This window comes from Sturnira hondurensis, unplaced genomic scaffold (assembly GCF_014824575.4).
Source record: "Sturnira hondurensis isolate 20B ecotype Veracruz unplaced genomic scaffold, ASM1482457v3 Scaffold0004136, whole genome shotgun sequence".
Classification (NCBI taxonomy): domain Eukaryota; kingdom Metazoa; phylum Chordata; class Mammalia; order Chiroptera; family Phyllostomidae; genus Sturnira; species Sturnira hondurensis.
In genome coordinates, this window is record NW_028076767.1 from 1,759,932 (window position 1) to 1,777,206 (window position 17,275).

At 48.3% G+C, this 17,275-nt stretch overlaps 1 protein-coding gene across 4 annotated transcripts in view; it reads right to left on the bottom strand.

Moving 5' to 3' along the window:
- NRP2 (neuropilin 2) overlaps positions 1–4,447 on the bottom strand; it is a 114,964-nt gene extending 110,517 nt beyond the window's left edge. For 3 of the 4 annotated variants that reach the window (XM_037043518.1, XM_037043517.1, XM_037043520.1), the window contains exon 1: positions 3,510–4,446. In XM_037043518.1, the coding sequence (XP_036899413.1) occupies positions 3,510–3,582 (73 nt within the window). In that variant the 5' untranslated portion in view covers positions 3,583–4,446. Of the gene's footprint in view, positions 1–3,509 lie in introns of all 4 variants that reach the window. The other variant, XM_037043519.1, reaches the window with a different exon arrangement.
- Positions 4,448–17,275: the final 12,828 nt, after the last annotated feature.

A 17,275-nucleotide genomic window follows, 5' to 3' on the forward strand; every position in this document is an offset into this window, starting at 1 on the left:
CTGGGTGTGTCTCCTTGCCAGATCTGTCTGCTCTGACCTAGGCAGTTTCCCTCCTGACCCAGAGTGTCCTGGCTGACCGGCGGCCATCTTGGTCGACGGGGGTGACTCCACTTTATTGGACACACTTCATGCCGTCTCCATGGGACCAGTGCCATTGTACCGGTCCTGCTCTCCGCCCGGATGGGTCCCCTCCGCTTGGCTGGGAAAGCTGATTCCCACCCTGACACCCCCTTGATTCCCAGAGGGTTGACCAGCTTTTCCCACCCTCATCCCTCTCCAGCCCTGAAGTGTGGGCTCTGCCCCCTCCCTGTCCCCAGCAACCTGGCGCCGGGACCTGGTGGGACACCCTGCGGTGGTGCAGTCAGCTCCAGGCGAAAGGTGGGGGCAGCCATTTAATCACAGCTCGCCTCGCCTCCATTAAATTGTGTCGATATTAAAAAGAAATCAATCAGTAAAAATGAAGCATTGGCCGTGAACATGTCTTTTTCTCACGTGGAAAAGCAAAGAGCGAGGCGGCGGGGGGGCGGGGAGGCTCGCCGGCTACTGCAGAGGCTTCTTCCAAGCAGGGAACTGCAGCCGCGACTTAACTTTCTGGCGATGGGCGGCCTCCAGGAAAAGCCGCAGGCTCCTCCCCGGTGGTGTCCTTAGTCAGGAGGAGGGGGACAGAGGCTGGAGGAGTAAGAGTCTGCCAACTTTGCCCAGGCTTGAGCCTCGGTTTTGCTTTCACTGGGAATACTTTTGCCTAATAGAATGTTTATGGATTGCTGGGCTGTGTTTCTACTGCGTAGCCCAAACAAATCGATGCGGCTTTAGAGACGGCGCTGGGGGCTGGGGGGTGGGGTGGGGCTGGGGGCCACCAAGTCCTCACCACCACGTGGGTGCTGGAGCCGTGTGCTCTTCACATGTTTCGGCGCACCGGCGGGCGCTCAGCGCGCGGCGCTACTAGAGGCGGTGCACGTTGCGCGCATTCCCGAGGCTCCAGCTGGCTTCTTTCCACCTCTCTCTCCGCCCTCGGCTCGGAAATCCCACCCCGGCTTCCCGCCACCCAGCTCAGCCAGAGCTCAGACCCCCAGCTCCGCTGGCCGCAGGCCTCAGCCCTTCAAAGACGGCTCTGCTGGGGTGGAGGGAGTGTTGAAGCCGCGCGGAATAGGAACGGGAAGGCAGAGAGGGAGCTCTGGACAGGGCCCGGCCAGCAGGCCCCGAGTCCCCTAGCCCAGGCAGAAGGGAGGCAGGAGGCGGCGGTGCTGCGATCTGACCGGGCAGCGTGTGGAGGAGTGGGGGAGTCTGGTGCGCGCCGCCCGCCAGTCCCAGAGGCCGCACGCCGCGGGGCTATTTGCTCAATTGCTCCCCTTTTTCCGCTTTCCACCCTCCTTTCTGCCTGACTCCTCGGAACGAGTTCCCGCCGTCGCTGCCGCGGGCTGGGCCCGGCCCCCTTTCGGCCGGCGCGCACCGCGTGAGTCAGAGGTCTAGCCGGGCCTCGCCCTTTGCCACCCGCCGCCAGCTGCCGGAGTGCCAGTGCGCTGCTCCGAAGGAAAGACGGAGCAGCGCGTGGCTTGCGATCGCCTTTTCGAGGGACTGGAGAATATTTATCCCTGGGCAGGTTCCAGCTCCGCGACCCATCGAAAGGGTGACTTGCCCCGCGCTCCGCGCCTTCAGGCTTCTCTAGGAGTGACGTAGCGAGGCTGCGAGGTGGGGGCGGGGGGCTCTGCAGAGAGAGCCGAGGCAGGTGGCGGAGGGGGAGTAGGTCCCATTCGGTATCGCGCACACACGTACACACTCCACACAGCGCTCGGGGACAGATGTGCGAACATCTGGGGTAGAAGACGTCCCCCGTCTTCACGACACAGATTGTCCCTCTGCACAACACAGATTCTGGAGTTGTGCGTACATGTATGTGAGTGCGTGCGTTTGCCGGTGTGTGCACCAGTGTCTGCGCACTCGTGAACCGGGGCCTACCAGAGACCGTGCCTGAATACATAATATACGGTGGGCATCCTCACCGCGCGCTCGCGTGCTAGTGCACACACACAGCGAATCACACAAACATACATAATTTATGCAGTCTTCAGGTCGGCGGGAGGTAATTTCATTTCACTTCAAACTGGGAACTTAGAATTAAGGTGAGAGGGAAAGGGGAGGCACAGGTAATCAATCTCCCCAAGTGGAGAGCAGTCATGGCAGACATGTGGGTTTGGGCTGCAAGGGCAATCCTGAATTTCCTTCCCCCTCAAAGGAAAACTCAAGCCTAGGGCGGTGTGTGTGCGTGTTAGGAGGTGAGAATCGGAGAACCAGGCACAAACTTCCCCTTTAGTCAAAGCTGGCTCCCACCCGACCACTGGCCATTGTGATGGGGGGAGGTGCCCAGGAGGCTGCTCAGGGTTAGCTCTACACTGCAGCTGTAGCCTTGGGGATGCTGCTGGGTAAGCACGCAGGAGGGCTTTTCTCCCTTCTCTTTGCCTTCTTCCCTCCATAGATGGTGTCCTCATTCTCAGTCACCTGTAGCAGCTCCTGAGAGTTTTGTCAGATTCCAGACACTGTTCCCAGAGGGAAGAGAGGCTCACCCTGGAAACTGGCGGAGGGAGAGAAGGACAAGCCCCACCAGATTTCCTGAAACCAGCGCTCCCTGCTCAGAAGCATATCCCTGTGCCAGCCGTCCCTCCACACACGTACCCACACAAACACTGGTCCCTGACATCCTGGGCCTGCAGTGCTTCTCTCCGCACTCAGTCCACACACCCTTTTTGGCAGCGGTCGAGAACAAATTCCTCTCAAAAGTTTCTAACCACTTCACAAGAGAGACCTTGGAGGGCCACACAGTTGTTTTATCTAATAATTTTTCTTAAAAAAAACACCATGAATTACTTCCCCAGAAAACACACGGATGCCGGAAAGAGAGCAGGGACGATTAACTGCCTTGGTTGCCAGCAGTGCCCAGCTCCAAGCTCCTAGCTCAGCCGAAAGCCAACTTGCTCCAGCAGCCTGAGCCCTGTGATTCTGAGGCGTATCTGCACATTCTGCAAAGAATCCACAGCATTGGAAAATCAAAACTAGACTCTTGCCTTTCCCAAGCCCTTCAGTTAACATTGCTCAATGTAGCTAAGTGGAGAGAATGCAAATGATTTATATTCCGCTGGCTAGGTTGGAGAAACTCAAGGGAGATGTGCTCTGCTTCAAGAAAGGGAAAAAATTCCCCAAAACTGTAATGCAAAAAGGCTTTGTAGTATTTTTAAACCTTTGATTCAGTCCATATGTGACATCTGAACACCGCCCAATTCTGTCTATGTTTCAAAACACACACACACACAATCCTAGCAGGGGAATAAAGTTGGGTTTTAGCAGCAGCGGTGGTGCACGGTAGGGATGGCCAGCTGGGACCTCTCTTTAAATTATTCAGTATTGAGGAAGCCTCTTTCCTGGGCCATTCCTCGTGCCCCCCACCCCCTGCATTAGCAGTTACTTGTACAGGGAAAGCATGTTGAAATGAATAGAAAAAACTTTAAAGGGCTTACCTGCTTGGCCTCTCACTTTGAGTCCTGAAAAGTAGAGAGCTAAGAACATCCAGGTGAGTGGAAACATATCCATTTTGGAGAAAGAGGCTCTCTCCAGAGCTGGATTTGGAGGTTTCTTGTATAATTATTAGTCCTTGTGTTTTCTCGGTCTTCTGTCTTCCTTATAGTGTCTTCTGCAGGGGTTCCTGATGGCCGGTGTTTCCCTCCCGGGTTCTGGCCGCCTGTTTTCACCTTTATTCTTGCTGGATCCCCTCCTCACCAGGAGAAGGGTCGCTCTTGAAATCAGCAAAGAGGGAGCAAACCGGGAAGAGAGGACCGATTTCCTCTCTTAAAAACAAAACGGATCTATGTCCTCTCCAGTTCCTCAAAGTATCATTTCCTTTATCCTACAACATCACGCATATTTCCCGAAAGCCAGGCGTAAAAAAAAATTTGTAATAAAAAAGAAGCCAAGACTTGCCTTGGGCATCACACTGCCCCCGGGCAGCTGTGTGATCTCAGAGACGTGAACTGACACACAGTCCCAGGCACCCGGGACCCACGCGAAGGCGGAGGCACCCACCGCCGAGCGGCCGGAGTAGGAGGCGGCCGCCCGGCTCTTGCCCTCGCCGAGTTCCCCTAGCGAGATCCTCCCCTAAGGGCTACACCCGCTTAGCCAGCCTCAAGAGGGGAGTCTGAAGAAGGAAGCCGCCGGTGCTGCTGCCGTTGCTGCTGCCGGGGCGGTGGAGGCGGCTGGGATCGGCTGGGATCGCCTGGGAGTGAGCGAGCCCCTCTCCGAGTTCGCTCGCGCCCGCCTTCACCTCCACCTCGCCCAGCGCCTGGCCGAGTGTCTGAGCGTCTGAGGACGTGCTGGGGGCGGGCTGCGGGCTGCTGCCTCGCTCGCGTCCTCTGCTTCCCCTCCGGCTCCCCACTGCCTTTTCAGGCCGAGCAGCATGTGGATGTCAGAGCCGCGGCAGAGCTATCCGATTACGCGCCGGCTCAGGGCCCGCCCCTTCTGTGTTCCTGATTAAAGAGGCAGCCGCGGAGACGCGCGGCGCAGAGCCGAGCGCCGCGGCACCCACCTCGGGCGGGGCGGCCGCGGCTTCTCTGGGGCCGCGGCCGGATCAAAGTTAAGGCAGCTCCCACCCAGCCGCCCCACTCCCACCCGGAGCCTCCCGCCCAGCCTAGGCTCCTCAGCTCCTGGCTCCGCGGAGCCGCCCGCGCGTAAATGCTGCGGAGAAGGAGCTCCCCCGGGCACATCCAGGGCGCGCTGCCCTTGGCCGAGCCGCCCCCGCCCGCGGGAGACTCCGGGAAAAACGGGGAAACCCTTGTTCTCCCCAAGTCCCAGACTCCGATGCCACACACGTAGACCCTAACACAATGCCACGCTCAATGGCGTTACAAGAGGAGCGGGGTGGCGCACGGTGTTTGGAGTAGAGAGCGAGACGGCAGCTCAGCCGTGCGTTCGCACAGGCAGCAGTGCGTGGCGGCGACACACACGCACAGCCCCGGCTGAATAACATCCCAAACACACTGCATTTACTGCTCAGATCCTTTGTTGTATCCCAAACACACTCCTCGCCTCTCTAGGTGATGATTTGCTCCTCCTTACGCCCCTAACTTGCAACTACCAGAAGAGAAAAGACTTCAAAGAATTTGTTCAGGTAATTAAACTGGATTCTTCCAACCCTCCAGAAAACGTACAGGTCCATGAAGGGCTTCTCGAAACGCTGCTGTGACTACTTATATACACACTTTCCCCCTGGAAATGTGGCCACAATGCGGGGTGAAAAAAACAGCATTATGCCAGCTATTAAGTGGAGGTGTGAAAACTGTTTAGAGGGAGCTGCAAGCTAACAGGGAAACACTTGTATCTTTGTTTCTGAGGATGGCTCTGTGGATTCCACACTGTCTTGTTTCACCAGGCACCTACTACTACATTATCATAAAGACTCTAACAGAACAGTCTAAATAGCACCCTGCATATACCTTTTCTGCCACTCTGCAGATGAAGAAAAATAACGTTCCCGTGACAAGAAACACACACATCTGACTATCTCATTTATTTCTTCGCTTTGCACTTGTGGATTCTTCTGGGTGGTTTTCCTTCTTATCTGGACTTGCCATTAGCTTTGTTTATCACTTTTAGTGTTTGAAAAATCTGTAACTCCCACTTAACTGTTATTTACACTGAGATAACCAAAACAAAATTGAATCAGAAGTGATTTGCAAGTAGTGAAGCCAAGCCATGGAGGGGTTTTGCAGTTCTGTGCAAATCCGAGGGCTGCCTAGCACACTGTGGATCTTAGATGCCTGGTTTGAGAGGGCGTTGAACGGGCGCCTGGTGATTTCTTCCAGCCAGCGTATCGGCAGGCGCCTGGACTGAAGGCTACCTTTCATTTTTTTCCTCTTTCTCTCTTACTGCCTTCTTTCCTTGGCTTGAGAGCACATCCACAATATTAAACACTCCAGATTTACTCTCCCCCCCGGAGTGTCAACTATAAAGAAAGACTGACACTCCCCAATATTTAATGGAGTAAAGAGGCAGTTTGGATTTTGAACCTTAGGCAGAGACCCTGGCCTCTAATATGGTCAAAATGCGAACCTAAGGACAGTGACGTGCCTAAATGAAAGAGGGTCATTTAGTATCACCTCCGGTCACCACTCACCAGGCTTGCCAGGCCATCCCAGCGCACGCCCACCATGGAAGAATCCTCTTTCTGAGAACATACTAGCCAGAGTGTAGGGGAAGGGCGTGGGGAAGAGGACAGAGAGAAAAAACCAAAAAAGCAAAAAAAAAAAAAAAACCTACCCCAAAACCCTGAGTGCATTGGGAAACCACAGAATGACAACTCTGGACTTCTGATTCTGGGGTCTCGGGGTTGACGGTCTGTCTCGTCATCAGGCTGCTTCCAGAGTCCTTGGTCAGGTGAGAGCAGTGTCCTTTCAGGGTGCTGTGCCTGGACCTGACCACCGGCAGGATGGATTTTAATTTTTCAGTGGTGTCCTAAAGGGGGCGCTAATTTACCTCCTTGGAGTCCTCGCATGGCCTGCTTCGTGGTCTCTCCGGAGCCCACTTGAGGAAGGGCCTGAATTCCGGCTGTTGGGTCGAGGTCTGGCGAGTCTGGTTCAGAGCCCTCAGGACTCTATTTGTTAATCCTCTAGGGGGCAGCACTCAATAAATAATGGTAATAACTACCTGCTGTAGCGCTTCTGGTGGTGCTTTTACTTCCAGGAGCTCACAGTCCTTTATCAGACCAGGGAGGACCCACAGCGAGACCAGTTCTCTCTCAGTCCACTCTGAACAAGATCTCATGGGCCCAGGGACGACTGAAAATTGCTTTAATCCCGGACTTCCAAGGACTCTTTGGAACTGAACACAGGTCCCCCTTGTGCCCCGTGGAACATGAACCTAGGGAAATTCTCCAGACTGGGCTGGCTCAGACCTGCTGAGCCCCAGCTCCTCCGGCTAGACTGGAATCTCAGGGGTTTGGCTGCAGTTGGTTTGGTTCCCACCAGACTCAGGAGTGAGGAGCCAGGCACCGCACTTTTTATAACTTGGGGGGTTAATAATATCCTTGACTCACAGAGGAGCCTGCCTACCAAATGGCTAGTAGGTAGCATCCCCAGAAACAATGGGCTTCTGAACAGAAATACCGAACTGACTAGAACACAGCTAACCGGCAAAGCCGAGATTCCTGGCAGCACCACTGACTCACCTAGGACGGCTCACAGCATTATCCTTAATTGTGAAATAATAATAGATAATCCCACCCTGCATTCCATTCCTTTGACAGGAAGAGATGTGGGGAACATAAAACAGATTTGTAAAAGATGCTAAGAGAAAGCTGTAACACACCCCTGTGGAAAGATAGGCGTTCCCAGCTAGGCCATTCCAAGCCAGAGGGTACTTCAGAATCACCCAGGGTGAGTAGTGTTAAGAACTCAGGTCCCTGGGTGCCATTCTCCTGCAGGTTGGCTTCCTTCGATCTGGGGTGGTGCCTAACAATCTGTATTTTAACACTCATTTTAGGTGATTGTGATGTAGGTCAAACAGTTGGAACCCTCTCTCCTGAGGTATTATATTTACACATAGCCTTCGATATTTGTACTTTCACTGAAAGACACTGGGATAAGAGTTTTTTGACATTATCTCTTTAGGCACTTTTTAAATAGGGGGCACATGTCTCAAGATTCAGGGAAAAGCCACTGAGAACACGGTCCTTAAAATGCCAGAGGGGGGGGATTCCTAGCTGTACCTCGTGACCTTATTTAGCAGCAACAGCAAAGAGCAGATCTGAATGCAGGAAAAGCTCAGGGGCGGGGCAGGAGGACCGCAGGGATGCATTCAAAGTGCCAGCTGATGGGGTCATGGGTGCGGATCCAGCCCTTTCCCCACCCACCCACTCAACCATTGGTTGTTACTAGGGGTCTGTTTCAGGTATGGTTCTCCATCTGTGCTCATTGAATTGTACTTGTTAAATGCTTGGGGAAGCATGACTATGAAGGAGGTATGCAAGCACGGAAGACATTTGGGTCCTGCCTCCTGGGAACACACGATTTAAAGGCTCCAGGAACTTCATGCTTCCACAATAGATGCCACCTGTCACACGGTGCGTCCCCTTATCTCAGCCCTAACATCGATAAGCTCTCACCCTGAAAGGGTGAGTTATGAGGCATAATTGAGTCTTAATCTGTAATTTACTACACGGCTTTACTTAATATTTAGCTGCATCTGTCTCTGAGGCAAAGCTTCAGTTAAAATGTAATAGCTCCTCATTTTTTATTCTTTTGTTTGAAGCTAAAGTCCAGGTTTCTGGTCAATAAGCATTTTCCCTCTCACCCTTTAAACAACCAACACTTTTATTTCTTTTCAACACATTTGAACACTGCCTAGTAATTTCCATTTGATGTTGCCTTTGGTGGGTTTCCAGAATTCTTCAGATTTCCATACAGTATTAAAATCCCCTTCACTGTGTGTGTACACTGTGTGTGTGTGTCTCTCATCTCTTTCTCAGACACAGATGCTGGATCAGGTGGGAGAAACTCTTACGAATGGAAAAAAAAAGAAAAAGGAGTAAAATGTGAAAAATTCATCCAAACATTCCTGGAATCCTTGCAAAGGAAACAGAAGTCATATTGCTCTCTCTACTCTGCTTGTCTTAAGTCTGAGGCTCATCCCCCTCTGCCACACTCATTTCTTATACGTTTAAGGTATCAGTGCTTCCAGAAGGACACAGTGGACGTCTCCCTTTAGAGAAGTGTTCTCCATTGCGTCTCACCACAACGCTGGCAATATCCACGCTCTTCAAATGGCTGTTGGGCATTTGAAATGTGCGCGGTGTGACTATCTTTTTTCCCAGCACCCCAAAATACACAGATTCTACATGTGTTTAACAGCTACCATATTCAGCAACTCAGCTTTAGATAATCATAAGACCAGAACATGAAATTTTCCACAGGAGCCCAGAGAAATTCAGACCATTATACGTCTCTGAGGCTGTCTTATCTGCTCACCGAAAAGTGAGCCCCAAACGATGCTTATCCACAGAAGCATCACTTGAAAATGTTTGGTGTCTATTTAGTGAGGAAGAGAAGGGATGTATTGTCCATCATCCCTGACACTTCCCTGTGCTCTTGGATGACTTTTGGGGCACTCGCCAGGAATCAGGGACTTCACCATGCTGCCCAGGCCCTTGGCCTCAGCTTCAGTCTGCAGCGGAGAGGAGTGGGTTGGAGCGGCAGGTACCCGAGGTCAGGGTAGATGGACTTCAGCTCTCCACCACCCTCGGCTGTCCTTGAAAAGTCTGTGAGCCAGTCTGGGACCAGTTTTCTCACCTATAGAAGGAAGAAGTTAGTTTGAATGGCTACTAGTCCTTTCTGGTTTTGAATTTCGGTTGGGATCACTTCTGACTTCATCCTCATTCATAAATTTAGAACTGGGTTTAGTCCTAATTTCAGCTACCCTAACTAATTGAAATTAATAACCACATATTTGATTGTATAGGGTGTTAATGTGTAGATGGGGCTTAATGGGATGTTCCAGTATCACAGGATTTATATCGGGTACAGTTTGTCAAAAAGTAGGTGCATCATCGTGGCACGGCTTTAGAGGAGGTGTTTTCAGACAGAGGATTTTCCCAGGACCTCAAAAAAAAAAGACATATTCCACTGCACACTCACAAACAAAGCCGAGAACTAATTTGTAATTTCACAGCATTTATAGGTGACGTGATTGGAAATTTTAGAATTGCAGCCTGAAAGTTTTTAATATTCAATAAACTTATCTTATTCGGAACCCCAAATTCCCATTCTTTTACCCAATTCATAGATTACTTCCCTTGGGAACTTGAATCTTCCATTTATGTGTGCCCGTTGCTTTTCCTCCATTCACAAGTATTCATCCCTGATGAAGTCCCACAGATTTATAAGGGGCTTTTTTTTGGTTATTGCTATTTTCATATTTGTAACTTGTGACTTATGGTACCTTAATTAGACCTCTATATGTCAAGTGATCGTTGCATTGTGATGGCAATAGCCGCTAATTTGAGCATGTAAGCCGTGATGGAAAGGCAAGAGTCAGGGAGCTGACCTTTTGCTATTGAGGATACTCCAGGGTAGGTTAATTCACACTCGCCATAGTCATTAGTTCCCACACTCCCCCCTTCATTTGGACTCCTACGCAGTTTACTGAGCTGCCAATCAACCCGTGGAGTCCAGATGAGAGCCCCAATTCGGGGGGGGGGAGCTCCAAAGGATGCTTGCTTTCTGCAGGGATCAAGAAACCATTTGTAGAGGCAGCCTGCTTTTGCAACTCCAGACTTAGATTCTACTTAGTTTTTAAATTAAAAAAGACAATAATTGGTGCATGGACTTCATTAAAAAAATTTCAAAAACACAAAAAGAGTTCAGTGGAGACTTAAGTTTCCCTCCCATCCCACCCCCCAGGTTTGCAGTTCATGTCTCCATTGATCCAGGACTTGGGTACCCTTCCAGAGGTATTAGACTATGTTCCAAGCTAAAAACAAAAACACATTTTTTAATGTTTTTCCTCAGCTTCCTTTCTCCAGCTCTCTCTCCTCCCTCGGCTCTTCTCCAGCTCTGAGCTGTAATGATCCTGGAAACCATTAGGGGGCAGCTGTGACCAGAAAAGGAAGAAACAGGAGACTGTGCAGAACTAAAATCCGAGAGGCAAAGATGCAACAGGAAGATCAGGAAAAAGGGGGGAAAATGAAAAAGAAAGCAGAAGTGAACCAGCACAAAGCATTACAAAATAAAAGGAAATGGAGCATGAAGTAATGACACTGAAAGGCCGAAGGAAGTGTATGTGTTAAGAAAGGGGGAATTTATGAAGAAAGGCCAGAGATGGAGGGGATTTGTTGGTTTGTTGTTTGTTTTGTTTTAGGCCGACCCGCCGAACCCAATTGGCTCCATGTCAGCAGAAGGTGGGAGGTTATCTTTTTCTGAACCGGAAGGCGTTTATCATGCTGGACCTCACATCCTTAGGACCTGGTGCGTACTCAAGGGTTCAGAGTACTTAAGGGCCCTTCCCTTAAGCTTGATGTGGGAGTAGGAAACAGAGAGGAACAGCCCCCTTCCCTTACGTCTTCAAAATGCTTAAGAGTGCCTTTAGCCCTCAGCAAAGCAGCAAAATTAGCCTGATATAAGGGTGCCATTCTATTTCTCAATGCTGCAGAGCTGAGAAATGAGGGCATGGGTTTCTTTTGAAGCTGGTGCCATACTCAAAGTGCTTTCAGGGGTAGTGCAGGCAAACCTCCCCTGGTTTCAGCAGGTTAACTTCATTAAAGCTCCTAGCTACTGCTTTAATGTTTTCTGGGCTTCCCCCCTGGGGTACCTTAGGCAGAAACAAGCCCTCATGGGAGATTCCCTACCCTGGTGTTTGGCATTGTGAATGGAATGCCAGGGCAACATTTATGCTGGGATGATAGGAAATGGGAAATTGCTTCTAGAGTGTGGTAAACACGACCACTTTTAGGTTAGTCTTCTGTTCTCTTTCTCACCTAAAATTCCCCTTCCCAACTTTGAAAAAGACAACAAAAACTTGAGGAAACTGTGGTCTAGGGTAACTAGATTAAACAGGGGTGCCTGGGCGTCTTGTATGTGTTAGTTGCTACATCTTATTCAGAAGATGTCCAAAACTCCATACGCAAGGTTATTCTTCCAAATCCAGTGAAAACTTTTATTTTAGGATCAAAGGCACTATGTCTCAATCACCCATCATGGTTGTTAGACTCATATTATTCACTGAAGACCTAGGATGGGAAGGAGATATTTTGGGCATGTGGGTGTTATTCAACAGAAGGTTGGGGTGCACTTGCTCTGGGGTACCCCTAAACCCTATGTCAGAGGTAGCTGGGCTTTCTCAGGTGGGCACTGGAGTTTTGAGGAACTGAGATAAGTTGCAATGCAAACTATTTCAAATAATGGTCATTTTGCAGAATTTGGGGTTTTCTCTGTAGCCCCAAGTGAGAAGTTCTTTTCAGTTCTCTTATTCTCTCTCTTTTTTTTAAACATGGAATCCTGGAATTTTGTTTCTAAGAAGTTTTAAACGTCATACTGGAAATGTGGCCAAACAAAAACCTCTCTGACCAGAAGCAATTTGCTTCCCTTTAAATAAGTTCCCTAGAGTTAAATCACAAAGAATGTTAGCATTTGTCTAGGAGCTGGGGTGTAAAAATAGTTCCCATTTGATGTGATCATAATTTAGAAGAAGCAAATGTAATTTCTCACCTTTCAACACGTCTGGAAGTATCCTTCCCTGTCGCTTCACCAGACTGACTGTATGGTCACATAGTCTGTGGCTTCTTCAACACTAAGGTTCTCCAGCCTTCAGAAAACAGACAAGTTGCACTGTCAGGATGAAGACTATTCTAGGGTAAGTCAGCCTAGTACCACTAATAATTAAGTTCACAATGTAAGTCAACAGACGCGTCAGAGGGAACTCAAGGCCCCAAACTGGAGTTGGGAGACCTGGTTTCTGGTCCTAGCTTTTCCATGGACGTTGTGTGTGCCGTCGGTCAACTCTTTTCATCTCTCTCTGATTTTGTTTTCTCACTCGAAAAAGGCGTGTTGTTATTCCAGAGCGATGGCCCCACCAGACATTCAGGTGGATCTATACTTGGTGTAGAGCAGGATCCATTTAGAGCCCTCACTGTTTAAAAAAATATTTATTGAGCACATAGTATACGCCAAGCAGTGCATGGGTGGAATAATAGTGTCTACGTCAGTAAAAATGGCTGTTCTCAAGGGCTTTACTTCCTCATGGGGAGGTAGCTAACACCCAAGTCAACAAGGAGCAGGATCACTTCAGAGGGTAGTAGTGAGTTCTAGCAAGAAAACAAAATAAGATAACGTGATGGAGATCGGTAAACCGGGAGATCGGTAAACAGGAAATCTAGGTTGGTCCTCCCATGACTAAGGCTCTGCTGAGCCAGTCACCTAGTTCGGGCTCCGTCTCCCAGCTTTAAGATGAGGGGCCGTGCTCCCCTGGCGTTTTTCACAGTCCAGCTTGGGATCCATTAGTAGGTTATTAAATCCACTTAGACGCTTGTGATCACTGTTTTTAAAAAACGCAGTACATGAGGATAAAATAAGTGTGTATTGTTTTACAAAATTAGTTTTCATTGGCATATGCCCTTTGCATAGGCATCAATGACCAGAGGCATTCTGGGCCGGATATAAAAGGTGTTTTGTGGGTCGCAGTGGCCCGGGCGATCTTTGACTTAATTTAAACTCTCAAAGTCTGTGATTCTGTTACATTTTGAAAGCAGGGGCCCAGTGGAACATAGTTCTTGCTTGATTTTATTTATTATTGAATAAATAGTAGCCTTGCTCATCAATCCCAGTGTTTAACTTACTTTCAGGGACATGATTGGTGTTTGCTAAATGTTTTTTGAATTAATGGAAACATGAGGTTTATGCACTAAGTCTGAAAATAAATATAGCCACCTAATGTAGGTTGCCAAATAACTTACCAAAGTATCAAAGTAATTTATTATATTTTACCAAATGCCAGCTCTACACACCAAATTCAAAATTATATTGCCCTTGTGATGCTAGGAATTGTATTTCCTTAGAATTCCCGTAAACTCTGTTAAGATATTTATAAGAGAGAGAGAGAAGGAGAGAGGGAGAGACAGAACACTTAACATGTTCTCCCAAGTAGGATAAGCTGCCTTCTTCCTGCTTATAACTATAATTCTACAAACCTTTAAAATGTTTTTTAAAAGAATTAGTGGGGAAACTTTTCTGTTTCTTGTCCTTGGGGAGCCAGATAATTCTGCCTTTCTAAAACTGGCCTTGCAAGTTTTCATTTGTTAAGTCACCCTTTTCAAAGAAGCAGTTATTTTACTTTAACAAAGATTTTTTTCCTCTTAGTTATGGCTTAAGAAGTAGGCTTCTCAGTCTCAGAATCAATTTTTTAAATTATACATTTGATTAGAAATAGATGACCCAAGCCTTCCATTCTTCCTTGCTGGGAACCCTTGTGGCCTTCGGGTGGGATGGGAGTACCAGACCAAGGCGATCTCATTGGGGAGTCAATGATACATCAACCTTAAGAAAGGCGAGAGTCAATGGACCCTGCTCAGGGCCCAATGCACATGTCCATGAGTTAATTTTCAAGTCCATTTCCTTAATTGCCAGAAAATCCGTGGCCAGGCAAATTGACTTAGAGTTTAGAATTGCTACACCCAGCCTTCTGTATCCGTGCCCTCCCACCTTCCCCAGAGCAGAGCAAAGTAAAGCAGACACACACACACACAGCAAGAAGAAACATTGGCACCTGGGACCCTGTCGCATTGCAACTGCTCACCTGGTGTGGGCCAGCACAGCAGCCACAGGTGTGATTTTGTTATGGGGCACCTTGGTTCATGTGAAAATATGCTCCTGAGCTGTAACATAGGAAATCAATTTAGTGAATTGAAGTATATTATAAATAATTGAAATGGGGGCATTGTTTGAAGGAAACTCATATTTTTAAAGCAAATAAGGATCTCAGAGTTGATCCGCCCAAGAAGTTTAGGTTGGCACGGACCTAACTAAAGCATACTTGCTCTGAATTCGTTCTGAAACTACTATTTAGACCAAAGTGTGTACAAGTCATGAAAGGCTTTTACATCAGTTTATTGTCATTGTACTGCTTTTACTAATGATGAATTTGCTTAGGTCAGGAAAATTCAATATAGTCACTTTTTTTCAGCCAAATATAAGTCATATATCAAATACAAACCCATCCCATGTGTTTCTCTTAGTAATTCCAATCTTTGTAGATTTTCTCATCACAGGATCTCTCATAGAATCACTTTGACAATGACACCGTGGTGAAAATATGCTAAGACTCGTAATTTTCTTCTGGTAGCTGAAACTGACTGCGCTCATCATTTTGAGATGCACCACCACACCGACACCAAAATGGCAGCTTTCAGTTAAACAAATGCAAAGCTGTATTTAGGCTCCTTTGCAACACTGTGATGGGAAGAAATCAAAGCCTCTTCTGCTGCTATTTTTAAAATACTCACAGGGCAATGGCATCAGAAATACTGTTATGATAGCCTTCATATTTTGATTTTTTTCTGTTCAATGGTAACGTGTTCAGAGAAACCCCAGATCCAATGAAAACTATTTTAAAAAGTCAATTCAAGCAAATGCTGCTGTCATATTTATGAGTTAATTGAGAAAAATTCTCAGACTCTCTTAAAATGTGATAGCAGGAGGGCTGTTTAAAGAGGAGGGAGCCACATAAAATCGGTGGAAGGAATGTCAAGTCTGGGATCCTCACTAAATTTTTCAGAGAAGACCCTTTACCTTTTTGCTAATTGCGAAATAAACAGACCTCCCTGCCCCAGAGTCAGGGAGACAGTCATTCTACAGACGGTATAGGGACGTCAGTTTATCTATCACACACGGAGTTGTTGGCTGTGCAGGAAACGCAACTCTAAACTTCTGACACTGAGTTCTGAACTTTCACCACGGGGCAGTGTTCAGGCTCCAAACTCCAGCTCTCCTTATCTCTCCCCACGTGGTCTGCTTACTCACGTGCCTGCAAAAGAACTTGGTCACAGATTCCGAGAGAAATCTTGCAACATACTGAAAATCAGCATCAACTGGCCAAACTGGGCCCTGTCACCAACGTGCTGATGTTTTAAAAAAACAGTTGTCACCATTGTAGTAAAAACATGTCATCCCACCATAGCATTTACTAAGCACCTAATTGCTCCTGGGGCACAGCTGGAGCCACACACAGAGCTAGCGCCTGCTTCAGCCCATCGTGGGTGCAGATCACAGAGTTACATGTTCTACGAGCAAGAGAGGGAAAGACGCATGCATGCCCTGCATGGAGGGTGAGACACATGCTCCTGAGGGACAACTTGTCTCGTGTTGGCGTGTCAGCTCCGGGAATAAGCAGATAGGATGTGCTTGGATGGGGAGAACCTCTGAATGTTATTTCTATTGGTTCCAATGGGAACTAAGTTAAATCAACTGGTGCCTACCTACATGGGAACAAGTGGCCATTACTTGTCATGTAACACTTTCAGAAATACAAATATCTCAAATATCTTCTTGTTGGTTTGTTGTTATAGAAAAAATTACTGTGCCTAGCCCAAGGAGGTGCCAAGGTGAAGCAGAAAGAACATTGCTTTAAAGAGTTAAGAAGTCTACTTTCTGGCATTACCAACTTTGTTTGCAAATTATACTCAATGATCTAGGTTTCTGTTTCTTCCTCTATAAAATGAGGGGGTGTCCTGGTCAGGTAGCTCAGTTGGTTAGAGTGTCACCCCAATATGCCAAGATTGTGGATTCCATCCTGGTCAGGGCACATGCAAGAATCAACCACTAAGTGCATAAATAAGTGGAACAAATCAATGGTTATCTCTCAAGTGAATCAATCAATCAATCAATAAACAGTTAAAAAAGGGGGTTGGAATAGATTGGTATCCCCACAAGATTAGTTTTCCTTCTGAGCCGTGGTTCTATGAAGTGGGAGCTCACTGAAGGTTTTCATGAACAGCCCTCTCACAGCGGGTGTTCTTTCACAAGGCAGTCAGCTTTACATGATTTCAAATGGCCATCCACACTTGACAAGAAAAGAACCTGGCAATTTATAGGTTAGCACCCTTTGTCCCAAAGCAGTGGGATTAGGCCCAAGGATGGAATGCAAACACCATGAGGGTCAAAGGTCATGACCTTTCTGGGTTGAAACCAAGGCAACTGCATACCTGAGTAACACTGAGTCTTGAGCTGCTCTGGTCTCAAGGTCCCTCTGCACTGGACTCATCTGTGCGTCCCAGGCCGTGGGTAGAGGGGCTCTTCATCAGTGGAGTCTGGAGGGTGTGAGCAGACTTCAGGCCGGAGTTCTCTCAGTGACTATAGAAAGCCAAGTTGGCAGAGTGAAAAGTCGGAGTCCTGGTGCACATAAGTGTTGTTTTGGAGATGATTTAGGAGTGCCGGGGTGTGTGGCTACAGCGTTGGGCTATTGCCCTGAAATACATGGGAGCTTAAACAATGGTATGAGATCCCAGACCAACAATAGGGACAGTGCGGTGCTGGGAGCAGCACCCGTGGACATAGGCCTTTGAAAATGCTCATCTGTCTCTGGCACCTTCTGGACGGAGGGAGCTCCTGCAGGGTGTTGTCTAAAGAAGCAGTGGTGCCTCTGGCAGAGATGAGCAAATGTGGTGGCGGTGTTGGAGGGGCGACACAGTGCCCCAGCTGTGGTGGCACCCTGCAGCGGGCAGGCACCGAACTGCGTACATTCACCACTGACA